We start from the raw sequence: 23,962 nt of genomic DNA, 5'->3' as shown, positions 1-23,962 counted from the left end.
GCTTCTTTTGACAATGTCGATAACAGTTTTTCAAACTATGTCATTTGCACGTGTTATCAAATTAATACGTAGTTAAAACAATAAATTATATGCATCGAATTATAATTAGGATGAACTCAGAATATAAATAAACACAGCAACACAAGTAATGTGCAATTTTCGGTTTTTTATTTATTTATAACTTACTGAATTTTCATGACTGCTGAAAATCGAAGGCAACAAATAGATTAAATATTGACACAGACTGACAGACAACCACACATACAGACATTCCACACAATCCTAATTCAATGATAACGGTATATATATATATATATATATATATATATATATATATATATATATGAAACACTTCATACGAAGGTAATGCGAAGATAATTGCGGTAACGCAATAAAACAAAAGGAAAAATAATTTACTGATTTACTAATAAACTGATTTTATTTTTTTAAATAATAGATCGCAATTTTAATCCTTAGAGTAAATAATTTTATAATAATTATTGACCGGAAGTACCGGTGAGTTGCTAGAATATCTCCACGGCGGACTGTTTCAAATAATTATATATTTTTTTATGAATCTGCGAGTCAGACACAGTCGGCAATAGTTTTTCACCGGTTAAGTACGGTATCTCATTACGATTAAAACTAATTCATTTTACCTTGTTCTTTTATAATAAAAATCGCTTAATCAATACTGTGCCTATACCTCTTTTAGGGTATTGTAGGAACACCTTATAATATACATTTAAATAAAACTTGGCATATACCTAAATTAAACCCGGGAATGACCCATTCCAATTAATACACTTTTATAGTCATACCATGGGTGCCAATGTTAGATAGGGCATACGTCCGATAAGTTAAGTATCTCGAATCATTAGCTTAAACAAAAATTGGGGTCTTGGGTCAATTCCTGTACTATACATTTGACAAAATCTCATCGGATGAGGCCCTTCCTTTAAAGCACTATATTGTTCCAGACGTTTCCGATGTTTAACCATCCAGCATCTGCAAAATGGTGTGGCCTTATAGTTTTGAAAATAAATATAGAAAAAACCTTGCATGTGTGCAAATGATAAATATGACAATATTTAATGGTTTAAGGCACTCCTTTTAAGGCACTGCGTATAAGATCATTTTATTTTAGACGGCAAGGTGTTTTTAAAAAATCACCAAGTTCCATTAATCTGCAAAATGGCGCCGTTGTTGAAATAAGAACAAATAATAAAAAAGAACATTTGTACAATATAAATATGAAAATATTCCTTAATATCTTGTAAATAAATACTGTTGGTCATGACTTGTTTTTTTGGTAAAATTAAGATATTTATATACAAAATGTTACAAGTATATTTCAGGTAAATAAAAACTATACATATTATTATGAAGTACAAACGATTAATTCATAAAGAAATAAATTAAAATACCGTCGTCATTTAGGTAGAAGGCATGAATTTTGAGCGATGAAATTGTCAAAACAAATTTTTTTAAATATATAATATTTACAGTATCGTTACACAGTCGGAAGGCCATCTTTGAGTCTCAAAATGATATTAGAATAAGCAAACGAACATAACAAAAGTATTATAATACATTTGATCAAAGTACAGATCTTTACGTTACAACAAGTGACTGGACTTCTAATTCTAAGCCTTGGTAAATCTGACGAATAAAGAAAAACCACTACTATGTTGTCACATGATTTTATTGCTTAACAAATTTGAAAGAAATTAAAAACAAAACCACTTCTCTCTTTCTTCGGAGCATCTAAAATGTAAAACGACTTAAAAGCAAGCTTGAATTAACAACTTTGGTGTTACCTTTCTATAGTGTTTTTCAATAAATACTTTGTTACGATTTTTTTTTCATTTATTAGGCTTCAATATATTAACTAAACAATCTTAATGTGATGAAACTGACAATCCAAATGTGGTTTTATACTTGAACTTTTGACTTACTTATTTAACATATATATGTTTCGTTTGTTTGATAATTTCTTAAAAGAAATGTTATTTTCATAATTTACTTAATAATATTTGGCAACGCTTCCTTCTAGATAGTTGCAGCCGTCCAAATATAGAAACAAAACCACTGGACAGTTTCCCGCGCGTTGCTTATTTACACTATCGTCTGATTTACACTGTCGTCTGCCTTTCCAAGCTGGGCTGGCTGGAGGCGACTTCCGTTTCAGCTGACCTTTCACCCTCAGCCTGTGGTAAAGGCACGTTGGAGATTTTATCAGTGACTATTTCCTCTGAGCACTGTTCAGTCGACGAAAACAAAGTTTTGTGCTGCCTTTGAGGCTGCGACAGTACAACTCGATCTGTGTTGACTGTTTCTGATTGCGATGACTTGTACGGGGTGTTACAGTGCGGACACTGCTGCGCATGATGTGAAATTTCACCATCTGATTCAGTTCTGCGCAGTTCGTCACTGGTATCCTTGGTAACATGAAAGTCGTCAAATCCGCATTTTCTGGTAAATTCATTGTCAAAGATACCTGCTTGGTTAAACAGCAAATAGACCTGTTGCCATTGGTCGAGATTCGGGTACAGGTTCTTCACTCGGTTAATCGTCAGGAAGTTATTTTTCGCCCAGTGAGGGCGGGCTTTATACTTATCGTACAAGAATTCCTCCAGTTTTTTGTGAAATTCGTCGATGCCATATGCTCCCGGCAAAAATGGAACCTGAGTAACATAAAAGAGAAAGGAATACGTGTTTATAGAAACTATTAAGAAATAAACACACCGACCAAAAAATACAAAAACAGAATCGTTTGATCCCGTCCTCGTGTCTATGGTAACCATCTCGAACATGGTATTAACAGATGAAAGCTAAAAGTGCTTCGAAATAATACCCAAAAAAGCAAGTGTAATAAAAACATTGGCATTTTGAAATTGAAGCCGGTTTCGGCAAAGTATTACCATATTGAATGCACACCTAACATCCTTGTGTAAGACACGAGAGAAGTTAAAAAAGGCGCATTGTGTCTCGGAACCAATCAAGTTCACAAGCCGTGTTATACCATATAGGATTACCACGCCAACGACAACAGACGGAATTGATTAAAATCCCTCAATCACGAGCAGAGTGAGTCACTCGAGGGTGACAACAAAATGGAACCATAGTCCATAACCATCTTCCTCTTCCTGGTGGAATACACCGCCGCGTGAGACTATAGCCGGTTTCACAAATTCATGCTCTATTGAAATGGCATTTCGACGAATGCGTCGATCTAAAGTTAGCGTACATGTACATACATCTATAAACACCCCAAATTCCCTTGACCAATTGAACAGAAGGGATTACTTGGTAGAATTGATTCAGAGCAGGATGATTTGAGCAGTGGGTGAGCGAAAGGGGGGGGGGGGCACAGGCGAAGAAATATTTTGTAGGGTAATTCAAAGTTATGGAATATACTGCAGAATAACAAAGAAATATTTATAGCCATAAAAATAAACGCTCAATTGATTTTTTTTTGATAACTGTATTCATGAATCGATGTCAATTTCAGGATAGCTAATAATAGCTAATTGGAGTGTGTATACTATATAACCTAGCAATAAGCTACGCGTGTATGATCAATTAAAGTAGTAACAATTTGCAGGACTCTTTCAACACAGACGAAGAAGATGAGCAAGTTAATTTGATGAAAAGAATCGACAAAACCCGCTTTAGACAAATCATCTCGCCAACGCGTAAACAAGGTTGTAGTTGTGGTGAGGTTAGGGGTAGACGAGACGTTCTAAAGAGGAGAATAGATGGGGGGAGGCGGAACGGAAGGAATGGGGGTGGGTGTGGTTAAGACAAGTAAGGTAAGACATAATATTCACCTCAATGTAACAGTATCGGTCAACTCGTTTGCCGTCCGGACTCTCTCCATTTGCAGGACTTAGGTAAAGATCGTCCGACTTGACCATTCTGACGTACACCGGTAAGAAACTGTTGATGTCGTAGTTTTGGCCATACTCTTGCATAATGTTAATCGTATCTCTCAGTGCGTTGTCCAAATGTTCGATGGGAATGCAATATTCGGCAGTCTTGATGCTGTGAAGGGGAAGAACAAAACAAATTGAAATAATATACAATCTTTAAAGATATCGTTACTTACATCATGTAAGGTTATAGTGGAGATGGTATATTATTCTTATTATTAACGATAGTGCTGATACAAAAGGTTTACCTCAGCTACCTCTACTTCCACATCCCCTACACCTTCCACCCCTACCCCCATCCCCCACCCTACCCCCTACCCCCATCCCCCACCCTACCCCCTTATCCACCAACCATAGTCCTGTGTGGAACGTTTGTGAAGTTGCCTTATACACTGTCACTAACATAGTCAATTGTTCAGCGCAAAGCATCAAGTCAATACCAAACAACAAAACCATCAACAGATAAAATAAACATTACTACTTTACTTTTTGTTTTTGTAGTCTTAGACTATCAGTTGACATATTTAGGCTCCCATTCGATTACTCCGGTTATCTATTTCACAACTTTCAACGTCGTCTCAGTAACATATCAGTCAATATTTTGTTATATCTTGACATCTAGTATATAATATTGGTAAAGTTTCTCTCCGCATGTAAAAAAAATATGTATTTTTTCCCCTCCCTTGCTTCGGGAGGCAAAACGCGTAAGTTAATTTCTTTATAATGGATTCTGGCACACTAAGTAACAACATTGTTGAGCAGTTGGCGCCTGGAAATCTTCTTTGCACAGCAAGATAGACCAAACTTGGCACGGTTTTCTCGCCTCTATTTTTTTTCTTTCGCAAAGTGATCATTCGCACCGCTTCGTATTAATCAACACAGACAGTTACCTTCAATTTTGTGGTGACTTAAGCTATTGCTTTGTAAACGGATATCTGTTTTCCATTTTTTTACTTCTTTTTGTGCCCTTCTCTTCTTTATGAAAATCCTCGTAAGTTTATAAAATTAAACCATATATGAGCAGTTAGTTATAAATGCGCTCGGAAAGAGCCCCAAACGACGCAGCAAAACTTGTAAGAGTTTCCATATTTGTTATGACTGCTTCCAAACTTGTTATCATTGCACGCGGTTTTCCTCAGTTTCAAAATTGTGACTTGGCGTGGTATGTTGGGAGGGCGGGAGGGGGAAGATAGCGGGAAGGGTGGGGAAGTTAATGCAGATATTGACTATAAATTAGACTGAATGAATAAGGTTGTTTACAATTTTTGAGATCGTTGAACGTCCATTTTTATTTCCAGCGCCGTTTGCTATCCTAAATTGTGTTCATTTAAAGCGATCGGTACTTTTCTAGACTGCGTGTTAGCAAGTCATGACTTTCATAAGTCTACGATGGAAGTATTAATACAGTCATATGTCTATACCAAGACTATAGGACACTATATGAAAATAACAGTCTCCCAAACACCATGACCTTTTTTCTTATTGGCTTTTGAACAGAGAAATTCTATGTCGATCTTTCTACTTTTGTAATTACCGTTAGATTTTTACCCTGCTGGGAGACCCTAGTCAAATTTCAAGGCGACATTTTCTTCGTTTTGAAAGTTAGAAAGCGGTCAGGGTCACCCTACAGTCAAGGGTAAACTAAAATTGATTATTAAAGTCGGGAATGTTTGACAGAAAGTCTTCTTGACGTCAAGTTTTGTTCGTTTTTTCCCAAACATAACAATTTTTGGGGGGTGTTAAGAATCGTAATTTGCAGCCGGCATATCCCACGAGAAATCTCAATCAAGTTTAACATAGGCTAGTAGTCATCAGTTTTGTAATGTCTCTAAAATTGGTATAATTGTCATGAGAATGCCAGTTATGTACCAGTTTTCAATCATCTCAATACACGTGACAAGTTAGTACGCCACATCATGGTAACCTTTCACGGTGTACTTTTTTTTACATTTGGAAAACCTATTTAGCTGACGTAGCCTATATAAAGTTTGTCTAGCCTATATAAAGTTTGTCTAGCCTATATAATGCTTTTGTAGGTTCTATATATTCGCGCACCCTAAATGTAGCACATGTAGCCTACCGTATTAGGCTTATGTAGCCTATGTAGTGTGTATAACCTACGTTATGTAGCTTGTGTACGCTACTTTTTGTAGCTTGTGTAGCCTATGCAGGGTGTGTAGCCTACTTTATGTAGCCGTAGCATACTATGTGAAGCTTGTGTAGCATATTATATGTAGATTGTGTAAAGCCTATAGATATATAGCTCATGTGTACCCTATCAGTAGCTTGTGTAGCTTAATTTATGCAGCTTGTGTAGCCTACCGTATCAGCTTGTGTAGCCCCTATGTAGCTTGTGTAGCCTACTATAAGAGGTAGCTTGTGTAGCCTACATGTAGCCAATGGATTGTAACTTGCCTGTGTGCAGCTTGTGTATACCCAGATGTATAACTTAGTTGTGTAGCCACTATAGCCAACATGTAATTTGTGTAACCCTACTGTAGCTAATCTAGCCTACGTGCAACGTATGTATAACCTATAATGGGCTTATATAGCTTGTTTGGCCTCTGTGAAGCTTGCAGCATGTATCTTCTATATAGGCCTATGTAACTTGTGCATCCAGAGCCTTGTGTTGTCTTCGATGTCATTTACAAAGCGGCAATAAAATTAATAAACTTACAAAAACAGAAATAACAACGTGTACTTTTCCAATCATACGATATTTGGGCCTAAATATCTTGTTTACCGTTAAGTTACACACATGTTAAATTCATTAGCAATAAAGAAGGAAGGTTAATAGTCAGTTACATTCAAACTTAACAGATACATATCAACTTGTTTAACGTCTGTATGATGATACAGGTGATGTAATATTGGCCCTGTTTATTTGGTAGCACATGCACGGTAACTTAGCAACGGGAGGTGCGTCATAGTCGATATCACACAGTAGCTACATATGAGAATACGTGCGTGAATGCAACGGTTTAAAATTGTTTCCTATATAGCTGCCAAGAATTCTATGATAGTCTCAACTTTCTCAGTAGTTTGATTGAACAGTTTGAATTCATCAATAGGTTATTGCTAAACGTTGAAAAACTCAACACACGCTAGTATGAAGCATAGCCTACATATCTGCGCGATAGTTGTTTTTTTTGGGGGGGGGGGGAGGGGGGTTGAAGGTTCGGAGGTTTTGGAGGAGGTACCGCCTCCCAAAATTTCTTTAAATATTTATTTTGTTTTCTTAAATAGATAAACCACATATTCAACACTTGTTAAAAAATAAAATTCCTAGCTTAAAGAAACGGCTGGTTTGCAAGGTTAAATCAATCAATGTTACTTACTGGATATTTCCGTTGGTGAATGTGAGGACGTTGTACCATTTCTGAATGTATGGTTTCTTTCTTCTGAACGGCATCATTCCACAATCGTAGAGACAAGGAAGGGAGCTCGAAGGTAAAATGTTAGCCCCTATCTGAATACATGACGCCGAACAGTCGGTCTGGAGGAAAGAAAAAAATACATGTTCCAATGAATGTATAAAGAAGTTGAATTGTCTGCTCAAAGATGAAATAATTGATAACCTGTGGCATTAAGAACACAAGGACCCGGATCTCCCCACCCCCTCACTCTCGCACCCTCCCCCTGCCCCACCCTCACCCCCCATAAAACTAAGGTGTTATTACTCTAAAACAGTTTCATGTAGAGTCGCATTCTGGAGTCTATACGCCCCACTAAAATTGGTATTCCCTCCACCCATCCTTACTTTCTTTCCCGACCCCTTACAAAAGAGATACAAGAATATTAAATAAACCGTGAAGTTAATAATCAATTTGAAGGATTTACTTGCCAGTAATATCGTACAAGCTATTATATCCTTACAACTATAATGTATTCAATATGTTTTCCCCAATCATTGCATCATAACAACCGTTATTAAGGTGGTAGCAGAAGTCCTTGTACTGATTCGAGGACAAGAGATGCGCATGGTCAAACTTGATGCGGTGTTTAACTTCCGGTGTCTCATTCTACAACTGTAACACTTTAAAAAAGGCTAATTTTCCAATTTGTGACAACTATTTACAGAATTAATCGCATATATATAACATAAATTGTATACAGCGACCTTGTTGGTTTATACGGTGAACCTTGACCTAGTATTCGAAACATCACAAAGTGAGGACAAAAAACAATTTTTGAGGTGTAGGCCTATTATTTACTTGTTTTTTTTTACAGAGAAAATGTTTCAAGGAAAAACAAATTGAATAAGTTTGTTTTCGTGAAGATTGTTGAATAATTTGGTCAAAAGGCTGTTAAAAGTTTCAATTCACTGTGGAAGTTGCTCTAATTTGCCAACATCTCAACAAAAATTACTACGATATGAATTAGGCGTCAAATTCATAGGAAAGAAAATGAAACATTGCATGAAGTACGGGAAATAAAATGTTTTTTGTTTAACTTTCTTTTTTTAGGAGAAGCTAAAATATTGTAATCACGTATCCCTTGTAAATAGTTATAAAATGGAATCCAAGTATAGTTGTTTATATTGTGTATAGTTTCATTGTTTTTCCACAAATGATTATGAAAGACAAATTGTTTGATATCGTCTGATGCGATGCGTAAAATCCTATATACGCATACAAAATAAAAACAAAATATTTCTTTTCAAGAAAAGGAAGACTTAAACATTCTTTAAAGTTCGGATAAGCATCTGATCAATATTATAATACAACGACACATTTTTATCGTTAACATTTGAATGGAATCGTTAAATTTGTGTTTGACAGTCTTTTGAGAATATAAGGGTTAACCATAAGAGCACAAACCCGTTCGTCTAGGGAGCCAGACAATTATGTACAAAGGGATTCATTGTTTTAGCATGATCTGAACTTCGCCAATCTTTTCTCAAATTCTGTCATTCTGTCATATATATATACATATACGATTTCAATTATTTATATATATATATATATATATCAATGAAAATCGTAATGAGTTGGAAAATCAAGAACAGTGAAAAAACTTTCAGCCTCCACCGGGATTCGAACCACGGGCCTTCTGCTGTAAGTCCAGAGGTTCGAAACCGGTAAGGGAGGTCGTAATTCCACTGTAGGCGTTTGTCACCTGTATCGAACAATACTAGTTCTGTTTTTGGTGACATATTTTGCCTTACTCTAGAGATCAAACATGATGCTAACCAACTCGAAATCATTTGTGATTCCTAAAGCCGGATCTCGAAAGAGATACTTTGAACAGACTTTATGTTAATGCAATGGAGGCTGAAAGTTTTTTCACTGTTCTTGATTACGATTTTCATTTATATATATTCATTTGCCTCCATTGCATTAACATAAAATATATATATATATATATATATAAACATATATATAAACATATATATAAACATATATAGATATATATTTCCCGGGAACAAACGTTAGAATGGGGAAAATTTGTAAACTAACTTCCCTGAAAAACAAATGCTATCGACGAAGTATAGATAAAGGGCATAGCTATATTTATCTCCTTCCTGCATTAGTTATATAGGTTAGTAGTGCACTTATATAACTTAATGAATAGAACAAAACGAAAATAGGCCTCATTTCAGTTTCATTTTTGCCTTCCTTTGAATAGTTTTGTGAATGTAAAGTGTTTGGTTTTTCGTAGAAAAGTGAACAGTCTATTCACACACACTTCGCAGAAGACCAATTATGGTCGCGGTAAATTCAAATTATATATACTATAGACTATACTATACTATATAGACTATACTATGTTATGTTGAACGGTTGAGGAGGTTTTTAAGGGAACATACATCATGTTAAAATGTATGAAAACGAGCACAGCGTACGACATACATAGAACAAAGCCGAATTATAGAGTGGGTGGGGTGGGGGGGGGGGGGTCGTAGCCAGTACCACCCCTAATCCACGATTGCGTAAAGGTAACACAGTGAGATTTGAAAATGTGCGCCAGTCAAAAAGCACATGTAGGTAACTGCAAATAGACATAACATTAGCCCTTCAAATTTTTAGAACATCGAGGAGGGAATGTGCTTGAAAAGCAAAGAGGGATGTCGAGAGAGGGGAGCAGTAAGGGGCGGGTGGGGGAGGGGTGATGGGAGAGGCTGATAAAGAGTGGTATGAAATAATATCAAATTATGTCACAGTTAACTATAGCTATTAGCCAACATTTTCGGGGGAAAAAATAATAATCGAACGATTTCTTACAAATGAAAAAAGAAATATCACCCAAAATAATATCACATATCGCATATCACATATCACAATCCATCCATTCATTCATTCATTCATTCATTCATTCATTCTTTTTATATTATATCAAATACCTTCCCAGTTCGAATTTGTTCTCATAAGTTTTTTTCCCTCTCAAAATCGAAACTATACTTTGAAATTTTCTCACGAAAGTGAGCAAGGAACCATTCCCCAGATGGTGTAAAATTGCCATTCCAAAGTAAAACTGTTTATGGTCTTGCTAATTTTGCGGCGTGACTTAAACAGGTTTGGGATAATTGCAACCGGCGGCAAATTAAACATTAATGGTTCTGTTAAAGGGATTTATTCAGGGCAATATTAGTCCTTCGGATTTACCCCAAAGTCAAAGTTACCTGTCAAGCGTCACATGAATGAATTAAAATTTGGGGAAAATAAAATAAATAGTTGCATGTTATTAAACCTTTAAAAAAATCTCATCCTTGTTACTTTAATAGTAATATAGGCATAACTATATTCTTTTCGTTGAAACGTTATTACTTATTAATTAATTATTTTTATCTTTGATTGCAAAGTGTCTATATTTGTCTTTTGTCTTTTAATTTTAAATTAAAATTTGCGAAATGAATATTTAATTATTTCCTTGGAAAACAACGAGATTTTGTTAGTATTATTATCATCATTATTATTATAATGAGTATTTCCAGATGATTCGGACGAAATTTGTATGAATTGTTTAGTTAGCGTAAACCTTTCAAGAATAATTCAAATTATTAATTGAGAAACCTATTTTTAATTTGGATCTTCGTTCGGTTTGGATTGCATTTTATTAACAATTACGGTATGTCACGAAAATATGACTCTGCGAGTCTCAAAAGGAATCGCAAAATACTTAATATATTGTAATTTAGTTAAATGAGCTCTATGAATAATAATTAGCTGTTATTATTCACAAGGCCCCTATATTATTTTCACTAACATTTATCTAAACTTTGGCGACCACAAAATGACACTTAAACCCCAGGACTATAACTACATCGCTTTTAATTCGAAGAATTTACACATACAAAAATCGTTGATTCTTCAAAGGCTCGTCGGAGACTACAACTTTAAGAAATTGGAGAGGAGTTTCCTTGATTGGACAGACTTGGCTGACATCACGTACAGAAATACCACAGATATTACCGAAGAGGAGAGAAAAGTTCTATCGCCCCCAAAATGTACTTTCCCAAAACTTTTTACTCGGTTGAGCTTTTTCTCGCCTGCGGTCCATGGAGGGTTAAAGCCTCGACATGTGAAGAGCACGCTTTTGTGGCGAAATGGGGACCGAAGGTCAACGAAATTGACCTTGAAAATATTAGTAATCTTGTCTTAGCCTGGGGGTACCCTTTTTATTCTCTATCCCTCTCTCTGTCTCCACCTCGTCACGGTATTACGTTCTCTGTGTGTACCCTGACATGGATTACAACACTCAAAAACTATATAATTTCGTCTCCAACACCTGTGAACACATCGAAGAATGATATAACAGAAAGAAAAAAAAAGGAACAATTCGGGCTCTCAGATATAACTAATCAATCGTACCGCGCCAAAGTGATTTCCCTTGGGATGTAGGGGAAGCTCAATACATCGTTTTTGTGAAATGGGTTCTCAATATTTATTTTGTGACACGACTCCCAAAACGACAGCGCCAAAAACACATCCATTATACTATTTTTTTTTTTTTTGTCTTCTCTCGAATAGATTGTCATAACTCTTCTTCTCCCTCCAAGACTACAAAAGGGGATTCAAACAACGCAACTTAAGCAAACCAATATTCGGGGACCATATGGTTAGAATAAAAGGCGATAGAAATTGAAGGGAAAAAAGGTAACCTTTATTGACGCGTTTTTTTTTCCATTCAAATCTTTTTTAATGCGCAATCATTCTCAGTTGAAAAGGGCAGAGAGATCGAGAGAGAAAAAAAGTAGATAAACTTGCCACTTTTTTTTCGATTTAAGGGCTGACAGAATCACGCTCCCCGGAGACTTATGGACATAAAAAAAATAGAAAACTGGTAACAGAGGGTATAAAATAGGGTAACGTGCAAATATATGCGGGGACCTAGTTCACGGTTATAAATTCACACTTGTCTATTAAGAAATTTACACCGCCCCGGAAATCAACATATCTTGCACTTTTTGTCGCGATACTAACTTTTGTTTCTCTTCTAAAATATCAACGTGGAATTTTGTTTCCTTCTACTTTCTTGTTGTTATTTAGCCCACGGTTTTCTGTTACCCTGGCACGAAGGTTCGCGTTTGGGTCAAGGTTAACTTGTGTTTATCGGATTTTTTTGGCGTTTGAGTTATGTTACCGAAGCGCACCTCGGTGTTTTACCCAATCCATTACAGAGTCAGAGATGTTACCCGCATATACAAGGTAACCCGGCTTTTATAACAGATCCAATTGAATACGTAAAGTTTGGGGGGGGGGGTGGGGGAAACAAACGTTCTGCACCATAATTTTTGTCGGTAGTTTGATTTATATATATATAGGTTATATATATAAGTTATATATAGGTCATATATATAGGCTATATATGTAAGTTATATATATAACCTATATACATATATTACCTGTGTAGGCTATAAGCACATATATATATATATATATATATATATATATAAATATATTTATGTATAAATATATATGTTTGTTTATATTTATGCATGTATATATGTATGTATGCGTGGGTGTGTGGGTGTTTGTATATATCCCCAGAGTTCGCTTGCTTCTGTAGCAGATGTTGTACGAAGTATACCTATCGCTACACAAGAAGTTAGGTCAATATATTCATCCTATTACATGCAGAAAATCACCAAATCACATGATAAAAGAAATAAGAAAAGAAAAGAAAAGAAAAGAAAAGAAAAGAAAAGAAAAGAAAAGAAAAGAAAAAAGCCATAACAATAGGCTTTTATCTCGCATACCTGAATGAGTTGGCAAGCGCTCTTTCCTCTGCACCCTGTACAAGCACAACACTGGAGGTCCATGCACATCCCACATTGGCAACTTCCTTCATCCGTTGTCCGTTCACCAGATAAATATAATCCCGTAAGAACCATTTTCCCTGGATTATCCTTACTTTTCCTGGGGCATGGATTAACGAAGAAGGAGAAATATTTCCCTTTTCCGGCAGATAGTGCACGAAGTTCGTCTGGAATTTTGAATGCCTCGGATTCATCTTTTGGCCAAACAATATCTATCGACTTTCGAGTTTCGACGATATTATAAACCGGCTCGCAGCGTAATGTCACGCTGTATATGACCCCCAGAGAGCCGAATCCGACTGCGACTGCGCGAAACACGTCACGACTTCTAATCACGAGGGCCGGATCACCATATTTCGCCGATTTGAATCTCTGCTTGACAGAGTCGAAACATTCATCTGTTTCTCCATCTTCTGGGATTTGAATTTTGACATGAATTCCACCCGATACAACCATGTGGACGGCAACCACGAAATTTGACTATACGAATAAGAATAGGGAAAAAAAAACATCATAAAAGAGGAAAGGGTAAATAAATTAAGTCACGTGATGGGAAGATGACATAGGCCTATCTGGCAACAGAAAAGTACAATAAGCAAACAACTATCAACTGATCATTCACAAGCCCTCCCACGGGGGGGGGGGGACATAAATACAAAAGTTACAATTCAATATGCATTGACGCGAGCACTCTGAATCGGGGTATGTCTATACCCCTTTGTAGGCCTATACTCTAGGTAGATGTAACCAATATTTACGCAATTTCTGTAGTTATAACGGAGTCTTCTTAAGCCATAATGCTTCGTTATTATGCTCCCCACCATCTCTGCCTCTCTCCCAGAGGTTAAACCTTGATGCCCCCACTTTGTCATCCCGTTAAAGTATGCTGCCTATTTGGATTGAGTCGAAAAGCTGTTATATTATTTGATATGCCATGTGTGCTTCAACCTACCATAGTCGGGTAATCTTGCCCAGTACCGTGCGTTGATGTGCTGATAATACCGGCCAATGTTTGGCCAGCATAATTGCCCATGCACGGCAAACTTAAATCGTACTTTGCGTCGATTTCTCGAACGAAGTCATGAAGTGTTTTACCGCCTTCTACCTCGACATAATAAATTGAGCCTTCCTTTGTCTGTTGTTTGACACCGAGAATCCTATCTAGATCTGTCATATCTGTGGGAAGAGACAAGTTTATTCAAAGTACAATTTTATATTTACATGATATTTGTGGTAACATACAAACGTGATATTGGAAATGCAGACATGGATATTGACCAAGCTTAGAAAGAAGTATCCATGATGAATTTAGTGACGTAACATTTTGTCCCATTCTCGCAGAACTAAGTATAGAGCATGTATAAGCTATAGTGTACATTGCTATAGGTATCACAAATAGTAATCAGCAGTAAAATGTTAGAAACTTCGTGAATATAACAACCAAATCCCTTCCCTCACAGCTATTCCCTTTAGACATTTTACACCCCTCTCCCCTCGCCCCCCCCCCTTGGGGCAAAACGTAAATATTATATGACTCACTCTATCCGTTGAACTATTATTACGTATAGCTTTTCACCAAGCTCAATCATATTGTAGCTTACAAGACTTAAGAAAAATAAATCATTCTCCGAAAGAGTAAATCATAAGTTTACCTATTAGGATATCTCGGACATTGGTCAGCTTTGACCAGCTTGACCCAGTTCCAACCGCTCTGACCCGGAGGTTTTCGTTGCTGGCGTGATGGACAACGGCTGCTATCTGCTGCACCGCGTTCAACCCTTCCTTCTTCTCCGTGTCAGATAATTTCATACCTATAGGTTTCAAATAAAAACAAAATCGTAAGAAACGACTGAAATTTGCGAGTCTTTTAAAGCCATTGAAGACTCGCCCAAAACAGCGTGCCTCCAGCTTTAAAAGTTAACTTTTCGTTGCTTGCAAGTGAAGTTTTTCTCTTGTCGCTACAAAATGCAGACAGTAATGAAACGTGATACCTTGTTATCTTTAGCTGGACCTGAGATGTCCATCGCTGTATCGTTTGTACACTATGCTGTGGGTATTGACCGCAGCTGTGTGTACTGACTGTACACTATTGTCTAATTACCGACGGTAGCAAGCTGTGTGTGTATTTTCTGGGATCGATAGTGGTGTCCTACACTTCTGTTACACCTCATTCCAAACTAGGTCAGATTACCGGCATTAGACGTTTCTTTTTGCACGAGTCTTCACACCCTTTAAAAACATTCATATCATATTATAATGTTTGCTATTATTGTCCGGAACTTCCAAGAGACTAGAGAGTTGTCAGGAAAACAAAACGTTGGGGAAAGGGAGGCATTTGGAAGGCATCCTTTTCCATTTCAATTTACAAAGAAACCACCCTGCATGGAAGATTTTATTAGGTTTTACAAGTTTAAGGACTTTATTAACTACTACACCATGTTAAATATCTTTCATTTTAAACCGGGGCTTTCCGTTTATAAACTTTACCAATCAGAGTTTTCTTACCTCTTATGACACTTTTCCTCAGTAAGCTGTGTGAGGGTTTTAAGTACCCAACAAGTGGTTCCACCGCCTCTGTACCATCATAATTATAGAACACTTTACGGCCAGTGTAAGAGCAACCTTTGATGCAGGGAAACATGAACTGGTGACAACATCTAGCACCAGAACAGCAATCGACCATGTTACATGATCCGAACATGGACATTAACCCCTTACCTATAAAAGGACCAAAAAAATATTAAAAATTAAAATACATGAAATGTCCAATGAAATATAATCAGTCAAAAGAGATATTAATCTTCAGGGTTGAAAAAAACACCACCGAAAGATAAGTAGAGTGCAGAATAGTATGCAGTGGCATGTGGGCCAGATTTTTAGATCATATACGGGCCGGGGATAAGAATCCAATATGATTAAGTTTAAGTCAAGGGAAGGGGGGGAGAGGTTAGAGTCAAGGGGTGGGGAGTTGAAATAAGCCTATTGCTTCATACAGGGAAAATAGTGGTCAAACAGAACAAAGCTCTTCCTTAACACTGTCTCTGTAGGAATGCTTTATATATTGCTTATCGATCGTTTTGAAGAGGTTATGACAGACAAATTTTTATCTGAGTTGTGGTCAATGAGTGACTAAGTTGGGGGGGGGGGGGGCGGGGTTGGAGGCGGAAGGATGCCCTATATAAAGACCCTTATTTTCTCAACAATTACAACATCGCATATATACATACACCAGATACACATAAAGTAATTGCATGTGAAGTCTGTGTATGCACTATGGAATTTTCAAAATTGCTTATGAAGGGAAAAATGAACGGCGAAAAGAAGGGAAAATCCCTCGACCAATTAAAACAATGTATAGTAGCTTTATAGAAGAGCATTGAATGACACACGAGCTAAAAACAATTCACGTGAAACGAAGCGAAAGTGTATAGCCACTATATAATATATTTATATCTATATATATAGGCCTATATATATTCGTAGTAACGAAGTCTTTACAATTTGTGGAAACGGACACTTAGTAAAAGGCGGCTTTTTAAAAAAAACGAAAAGTTTCACTCAAGTGTGTTATATATGCATGCACAGTATATTACTATACAGAGTAGCCTTTAGTGTTAACTGTTATATAGTAAATATTATTAGAACCCACATGGGTATAAAATGCCTCCCATACAAGTAGTATAGTCTCTTTGCGTAGTCTAGGCAAAATAGTTTTTAACTTATCCGTTAGGAACTCGTGATACCCCCCCCCCCCGCCCTCCTCCTCCACTTAACGGGAAATCGTCTAGATCACGTGGTTACAGTCTCAATGTAGAGGGCTAGGGTCGAGAGGATAACTTTGTTTATGGTTTATAGTGCCCAGGATCTATCTTGTGTGACTTTCGGGAATAAATAGATAAATGAATATAAGATCGAAGTTAGTGAAACGAAAGAAAACATGATCATCTCGAAATGTTTCCAAAATCTGCCAATCACGGGCAATGATCACTATTTATACACAGGCAGTCTATTATTTGGTGTAGTCGATCGACGGAAGTATTGTGTGGTGGGGTGGTGGTGGTGTCAGGGAGGGGTGGGGCAGGGGTGGCATGAGTTAAGCTGCGCAACCTGGTCACGTCGGTTCCGTAACGGCTAAAATTGGGAAGGTATCATGGTTATTAAGCTAAAAAGCCTGTCCTAAGTAGGCCTAAACGTACACACACCATCCTGTCACACAGGCAGGCCTGGACTTGATGAGATAAATCCCTTTACTTTTTTGAAAGAATTTTGTGAATGAATGGTGAATGAATCTTTGTGTACTTTCAAATACGTTTGTTGTAAAGAAGGGCTGGGGGAAGGAAAAAATGGGTTAATTAATTCCTCTTGATAAAGCCGCGTGCTGCATCTTCAAAACCGGGTTAAATAAGAAAAAAATTAATAAAAAAAATCAACTCAGAGTAAAAAGGAGAACATAATAGGAAAGATGAGGCATATCAAAGAGGGGGTCGAAATTATTATGGAATGTACTCCTTAGTCATGCCAATTCGCGCGGGTTCGACATTTTGAGATGGTATATTTTTATAAGAGATGGGGCCTACCCATCGGTTGTCACCTCAACGGAGCCCCGAGGCGGCAGCATACAACTAGTTTGTTTACCGTCTCCTCCGCGTGCGTGCGAAATTTAAATTTCTCGAAATTTCAAAGTCGCCTTTTTTTTCTTGCCATGTTCCCCCGCCGCTAAAAGATTTCGGCGTCAGGTTCTGTACGAAATGTTGATTCAACAAGCGTTTTTCGACCAATTGGCACGTTGTGGTTCTACCGTTGACAGTAATTACGAAAATAGAAAATGAAAATGTAGAGTAAAGTGAACTATGGTGTACTTTTGATATTTTCGAAGTATTTATGAAAAATAAAAAAAATTGTATAAAAAAAAAGAAAGTACAAAGGCGACAGGGGAATTTGGTCTAAGACTTCCGAATTTTATGCATATATATTTTTCTCAGCGACGAACAGGAAAAGTAGAAAAATAATCGCAACAGAACCAAGCGACTTATTGACTGTTTCAATCGAGAATGTGGAATCTGTTTCATATATTCACATACAAACACCAACTTTACACCATATCGACCCATGCGCATCATTTACACCACACTAAAATCACATATACACACCACATTTGCACCATATCGACACATGCACATCATTTACACCACACTAAAATCACATATACACACCACCTTGGCACCATATCGACCCAGACACCACTTATCACCACACTTAAATCACATATATCCACACCACCTTTACACCATTCGACCCAGACGCACCAATGACACCACACTCAAATCACACGAATCTTTGTAGATTCCAACCAAGCTTATTGAGTTTAACCGATGGTGGGACACACTTCACTATCATCTACACATGTTGTATAGGCTACACCAAACTCACGTCACAGCCATTTTGATAGCAGTCTAAGTATTATAGACAAACCACACGGACGCTATAACCATCAACATGATTTACACCATACTTACACCATACCGACACCATACCTGTAGATCATACTATACCATATTTGACATCATATTATACGGTTTGTTTATGATGTATGCCATTACATAATATGATCACTTTTAAACTTGCATAAAATTGTCAACTCTAGAAACAACTTTGCAAAACGACATTACTATAAATTCAAGTTTCACTAAAAAATAAAGAACAAAACTTTTGAGAGCTGTTTGATTGACATGTTCACACAAACATGATTTTGATATGTCTTAAAAAGAATACGTTGGCCTCGTTATAAAGCTATTACCGCGGAAATACGTTCCAAGGTATATGGCAGGAATATAATTCATCACACAGCCCTTAGGCGTTTCCAGAATAGAGAGGGATGGGGGGGGGGGGGGAATAATAGTTTCGATGATTATGATTTGTAGTATTGTTAAGGTTAGGGTTAAGGTTGAATCAGTCTGGGAACTACATCGCGGAAATGTGAGAAAATTCTTACAAGAAGAATATTAAGATGATACTCTCAGGGAGGATAAAAAAGTACGATACAGCACCCTGGGGATATGATGGTGTTATCTTCACACCACCCTGGGGAATATACAGGTTATCTGAACTTTTGATGAAAGCCAAAGAAGGTAAAAAAAAAAAGACGAGATTTCGAGTGAGGAATGATCATCTTCTCATGGAACTTTTGAAACATGAGAGGAAAAAATGCAAACGTTTTTTTCCCCCCTTATTTTCGTTTTTTTTTTCCAATAAAATAAAGCAAAACTGAATCAGGATGCTCACAGCAAGGAGGAAATTAGTTAAAATTTGTTCGTTTATAGAGCTCGACGGGCGAAATTTTGACAAGCACTACAGATTCTCTCCGTTGGGAACTGAGACAGACATATCGTGTAGTTATTGTTACTAGTAACCGTCATCATTATAAAATATCAGGAACTGCTTAGAGACAGACTGGAAGCAAAAAACGCATGGTCACGTGTAAATATGTTAATCAGAATGCTTATATCATGATGACGTCGGAAAATATGCATGGGTTGCATGGTTGATAACCGGAAGTGTCTGACGTGCGCGCATCATGTGCGCATGCATATAGTTGAATGGCTGGGGGGGGTCACGTGACACCTACGGATCTGTTGATATTCATTCATCAAAGCCAGTACTGTCTGAGGGGAGGGGCAGGGGCAGGGGGTAAGGGGGGTAGGTAAGGTGGAATGCTTATCTTTTTAGTTAAGTGCTTTCTACGAGCTTGGTGTCCCATAGTAACAGAGAGAGAGTGAGGTACCTATGAGATACTACAAAACCCCTGACTCAAAACATACATATGTTAACGATGATCGCCACGTATTTATTATAAATTATAAATATGCGAATTATGTGATATCGACACAGTCCAATGGACAAAACCAACCAACCACACATACACATACACACACACAAACATTATAAAAATTATAAAAATATTTGACTTTGACAATTATAACATATAACCTAACGGATAGACCAAGTGTTCATTCAGGAAAGAATTTGTTGGCTAAAACAAGTATTAGTTTTTCAAGTATTGGCCCTTTATTGGATCAATAAGATTACCCTCCCAGGGGTAAGCTATTTTTCCTCTCTCTCTCAACATCAGACCTACTTTATGACACGGAGGCAATGTATTCATATACTTTCATGTCATAGACGTGATAGATATATACTGAATTATTTAGCTATTTCATTCTTAGTTTTAAGTTCTGACTTGCTGAGACGACGCCGTCTATTTCCCTTCATTTCGCAAGGATAACTTCCGGCCGGAACTAGACACTTTGTTTTTTGGGTGTAAAAACTTTTGGAATGGTGACAATACAGTTCAACTATTTTCTGCACAAAACAGAACGATCGCTATAAGAAAATATAACATTCAGGACAACTACATGTATATTTTTGGCGTCAATATAGTTCTCCACTTTCGAAGGAAATATAGTGGTTATATTTATAAGGTAATTATTACAAACAATTTATCATCGATCGTTCAATCAATCAATCAACTAATCAATCGATCGAGTGTGCAATGCTATCGTATGACAACATATATCTATGCAGGGTTTTATGCATTATGGCTGAACATCGGTCTAATGATGCATATGAAATCAAATCAAACAAAGTGCCAAATATAGAAACATTTCCTTTAAAAAGTTGAACCCATATATAGTTATGACTCGACAAACTAGGAAAGCCGTATTACGGAATTGCAATTATTATGACCAAAAATTATTTTTATAACCTTTCGGTGGTACATTTTACTACTCATTTCTGGTGAGTTGTGTATACTTCTTTTCTCGATTTCCGTCTGATAAGGCCTATAACCGGATTGGTAGTAATAAACGCAAATCCTGATCCAAACTGCAGTTCCTTTTATTCAATATATATATATAACTTGTGACATCGCCAAAAGGCAGGGGGGACATGGGGACACCCCCAAATATTGCTTTCATTTTGCATTTTTCTAAATGTCTATAGCGACACCACAGCTTGTATATACTTTTCTTGCTCAATATCACAAAGTGACTCTTGTTACACAGTACCAAATCCAATCTATATTAAAAGTCTAATAAGTGTAATAAATTAAGAGCAACCATACACCCCACCGGTCTCAGCGACTTTTACGGCTAATTAGCCTCTTCCATCGTCTACTGTCAAGATGCTGTTACAAAATAATTCTCAGTCGGCCGTATCAAGGTTAAATTTGCAATAGGCTCCACAGTTCAGCAATAGTCACCTATAACGTTCCCCCTCCCTCATTCCCCTCTCCTGCACTCCCTCACCCTCCCCTCGCATGCCCCTTACCTCTCCCACTCGAGTGGTTCATACCTTCTAACCCAGGAGTATACTCCTTGTTAACTTAGTTAAAAGTTAACTTAGTTAAAAGTCATGGAAATTGTTTTACGCTACCAAAATGATTACATGGTTACAAAATCGTAACGGCCCTATCTGCTATGGTCTTGATTATGTAACGCTATGTGACGCGATTACAGTTAGGGGGGGGGGGGGGTGGTTAAACTTCTATTTTTATAACTAAAACGAGCCTTAAACCTGTGAAGGACAGTTTTCATCTTGTTGCAGCGCAAACGCAGTTAAATGTTTATGACGTCAGGGTTTCTCCATTCCTATCTTCACCTTTCCTTCCCGACGTCAGTCCTATATTAGAACCTCTTACTTACACCTAAATAACTTTCTATATAAGTAAAGATTCAGAGCGTATCTACGTAACAAGTATAGTAGAGCGCAATTAATTTAGATTGCATGAGTGCAAGATGTTGCATAATATCAACGTATAGTTAATTTAGAACTACTGTGCTCACTAGAATGTCAGCCCACGTAGCAACCCCTCACATGACATACCAGGAATAACCCCTTACCTGGTATGTCACAGACGTAAAGGGGGGGGGGGGTCCTAGATTGTGCTTATATCTATACCCTGATTGTAGATTTAGGGGGGAAAGATCCAAATATAAATATTCACAAAAAAAAAGAAACTTACCTATCGCCTCCATAGCCATTATATACTATAGCTTCTTCAACCGAGCGTGAAACTAATTTTTCCTCTCTCCTATCTTGCAAAATGAAAATTCCGAAAACGTATCACAAAACTGCGGACTCCACCAAAAATTCACGTTCCACATGTAACTGAAAATATAACGTCTATCGTCAAATCAATGTTAGAGCTCATGAAAAAGTGTTCTTTACGCCTGTGTAGGTCATAGCGTGAATGAGACTGCTAAAGTTTACGAACGATATTTATGCGAGCCGCCACAGTCATGACGTCACATTTGTCACTTAGGCTGTTGTATGTCACGGCAGCTTGAAAGTGCCATATAAATATCTTTTCACTAATAATTTGACAATATTCTTTAGCAAAAATATTCAGATAACAAGATAATATCTTGTCAAAAGAAAACAGAAAAATTATGATTAATAGCAGGGGGAGGGGGTGGGGTGGGTCTTTCAATAGTTTTCTGCAAAATGTTAAATTGTTGACTTTTGTTCCAATTGCAAGTTGATAATATTCTGAAATTGCTGAAATGACAACATTTCAACAATATTCTGCAAAATATTAAATTTTTCACTGCTTTCGAAACCTGAAATTCAATACTTTTTCTGAAAAAAATGCCTCAAAATGGCAACTTATTACATCTCGATATTTTCATGACAATTTCCCCGAAATCATTAGGGTTATAGGGATAGGCTTATCTTGATGGCACCTTAAAGCTGCCGTAATGTGTGCCTCCACCTTACGTGCGGGGTGTCTGTATGTTTGTATGATCTGCAGCCATACATGTGGATGGTTCAGTACAGTATGTTTGTAACCCTAAAAATATCCTAGTTATTTAGACCACCCAAAATAATTAGAAATTATTTGGGACAAAGCATGTTTTCATCAGAAATTTTTTTTTTTCGTCAAATAAACTGAACTTGTTAAGTTTTAAAACCATGAAACAATGCTTCTCTTGAGATGTATTGCAGTGCGGCGCCGGGGTTTGTATACCTGTTTTGTAAGACAGGATGTTGTACTAAACGTGTGTAGAGTTTATGTTACCTTCTTTGGGTGTTTCATCTTTGCTATGTTCTGAGGAACAGAAGTATTTCCTTGTTTGTTCCGGACTATAGTTCCGGTAGCGTATATTTACTTCTGGAGGAAGTCTTTGATAGTATACATAACACTAGTCAGAGATACCCACCCGCTGCAACACAGAGCATTGAGTCACGATATTTTTCAAGCTGGGAGTTTCGTAGAGATTTGACTTGAAGGGAACTACCGTCTAATGCGTATATATATATATATACCTCGGTGCAAATCCTTCCGGGCACATCTTTTCCTTTTAGTTTATTGTTTAGGAAAGGCGGCCACCAATACTAGGCAGGGGGTAGTTAATTACAGTGAATTCGATTGACATCAACTCTTTTGAAATAGAATTTGTCTGAAATGACTTCCTCTCAATTGTTTTACTAGAGAATATGTCAGGATGTTGCAAATAACCGACACAGCTCTTTTTTTAAATTAAATACATGACTGAGCCGCTATTTTTCTTTCGGGCAATTCTAAGGAGGAGTGGGGGGGGGGGGGGCGTGGGTGAGCCAATATAGCAGTAACAGACGCGTTCCTCCTTTGGTATACTGTATAGGCAAACGGTACGCGTACAGAAGACTAAAGCTTCTAACAAGCAAAAGAGAAATATTGTTATAGTTTTATCATTTCAGCCGAGGGCAGATGCATGGCTGAGTTAAATTA

The 23,962-nt window shown here is 37.2% G+C and overlaps 1 protein-coding gene across 1 annotated transcript; it reads right to left on the bottom strand.

The window, feature by feature from the left end:
* Positions 1-1,315: 1,315 nt before the first annotated feature.
* Positions 1,316-22,434, bottom strand: LOC139969171 (L-gulono-1,4-lactone dehydrogenase-like). The gene is made up of 8 exons (XM_071974014.1): positions 22,214-22,434; positions 15,700-15,912; positions 14,847-15,005; positions 14,147-14,370; positions 13,135-13,674; positions 7,274-7,431; positions 3,834-4,047; positions 1,316-2,687 (listed from the first exon to the last, which is right to left on the bottom strand). Exons 1-8 carry the CDS (start codon positions 22,230-22,232, stop codon positions 2,136-2,138), a joined length of 2,079 nt encoding a protein of 692 aa, XP_071830115.1. The 5' UTR covers positions 22,233-22,434; the 3' UTR covers positions 1,316-2,135.
* Between the last annotated feature and the right edge of the window lie 1,528 nt (positions 22,435-23,962).

This window comes from Apostichopus japonicus, chromosome 6, assembly GCF_037975245.1.
Source record: "Apostichopus japonicus isolate 1M-3 chromosome 6, ASM3797524v1, whole genome shotgun sequence".
Taxonomy (NCBI): Eukaryota; Metazoa; Echinodermata; class Holothuroidea; order Aspidochirotida; family Stichopodidae; genus Apostichopus; species Apostichopus japonicus.
Note: the sequence above shows the minus strand (reverse complement) of the source record. Positions and strands in the feature narration are given on the sequence as shown.

Excerpts from the sequence above, each read along its gene's own strand:
- LOC139969171 (XM_071974014.1), bottom strand. Across the intron at positions 15,006-15,699 it reads GAGGAAAAGTGTCATAAGAG|GTATGAAATTATCTGACACG; the intron begins GTAAGAAAACTC and ends TGAAACCTATAG. Across the intron at positions 7,432-13,134 it reads GCGCTTGCCAACTCATTCAG|ACCGACTGTTCGGCGTCATG; the intron begins GTATGCGAGATA and ends TCTTTCCTCCAG.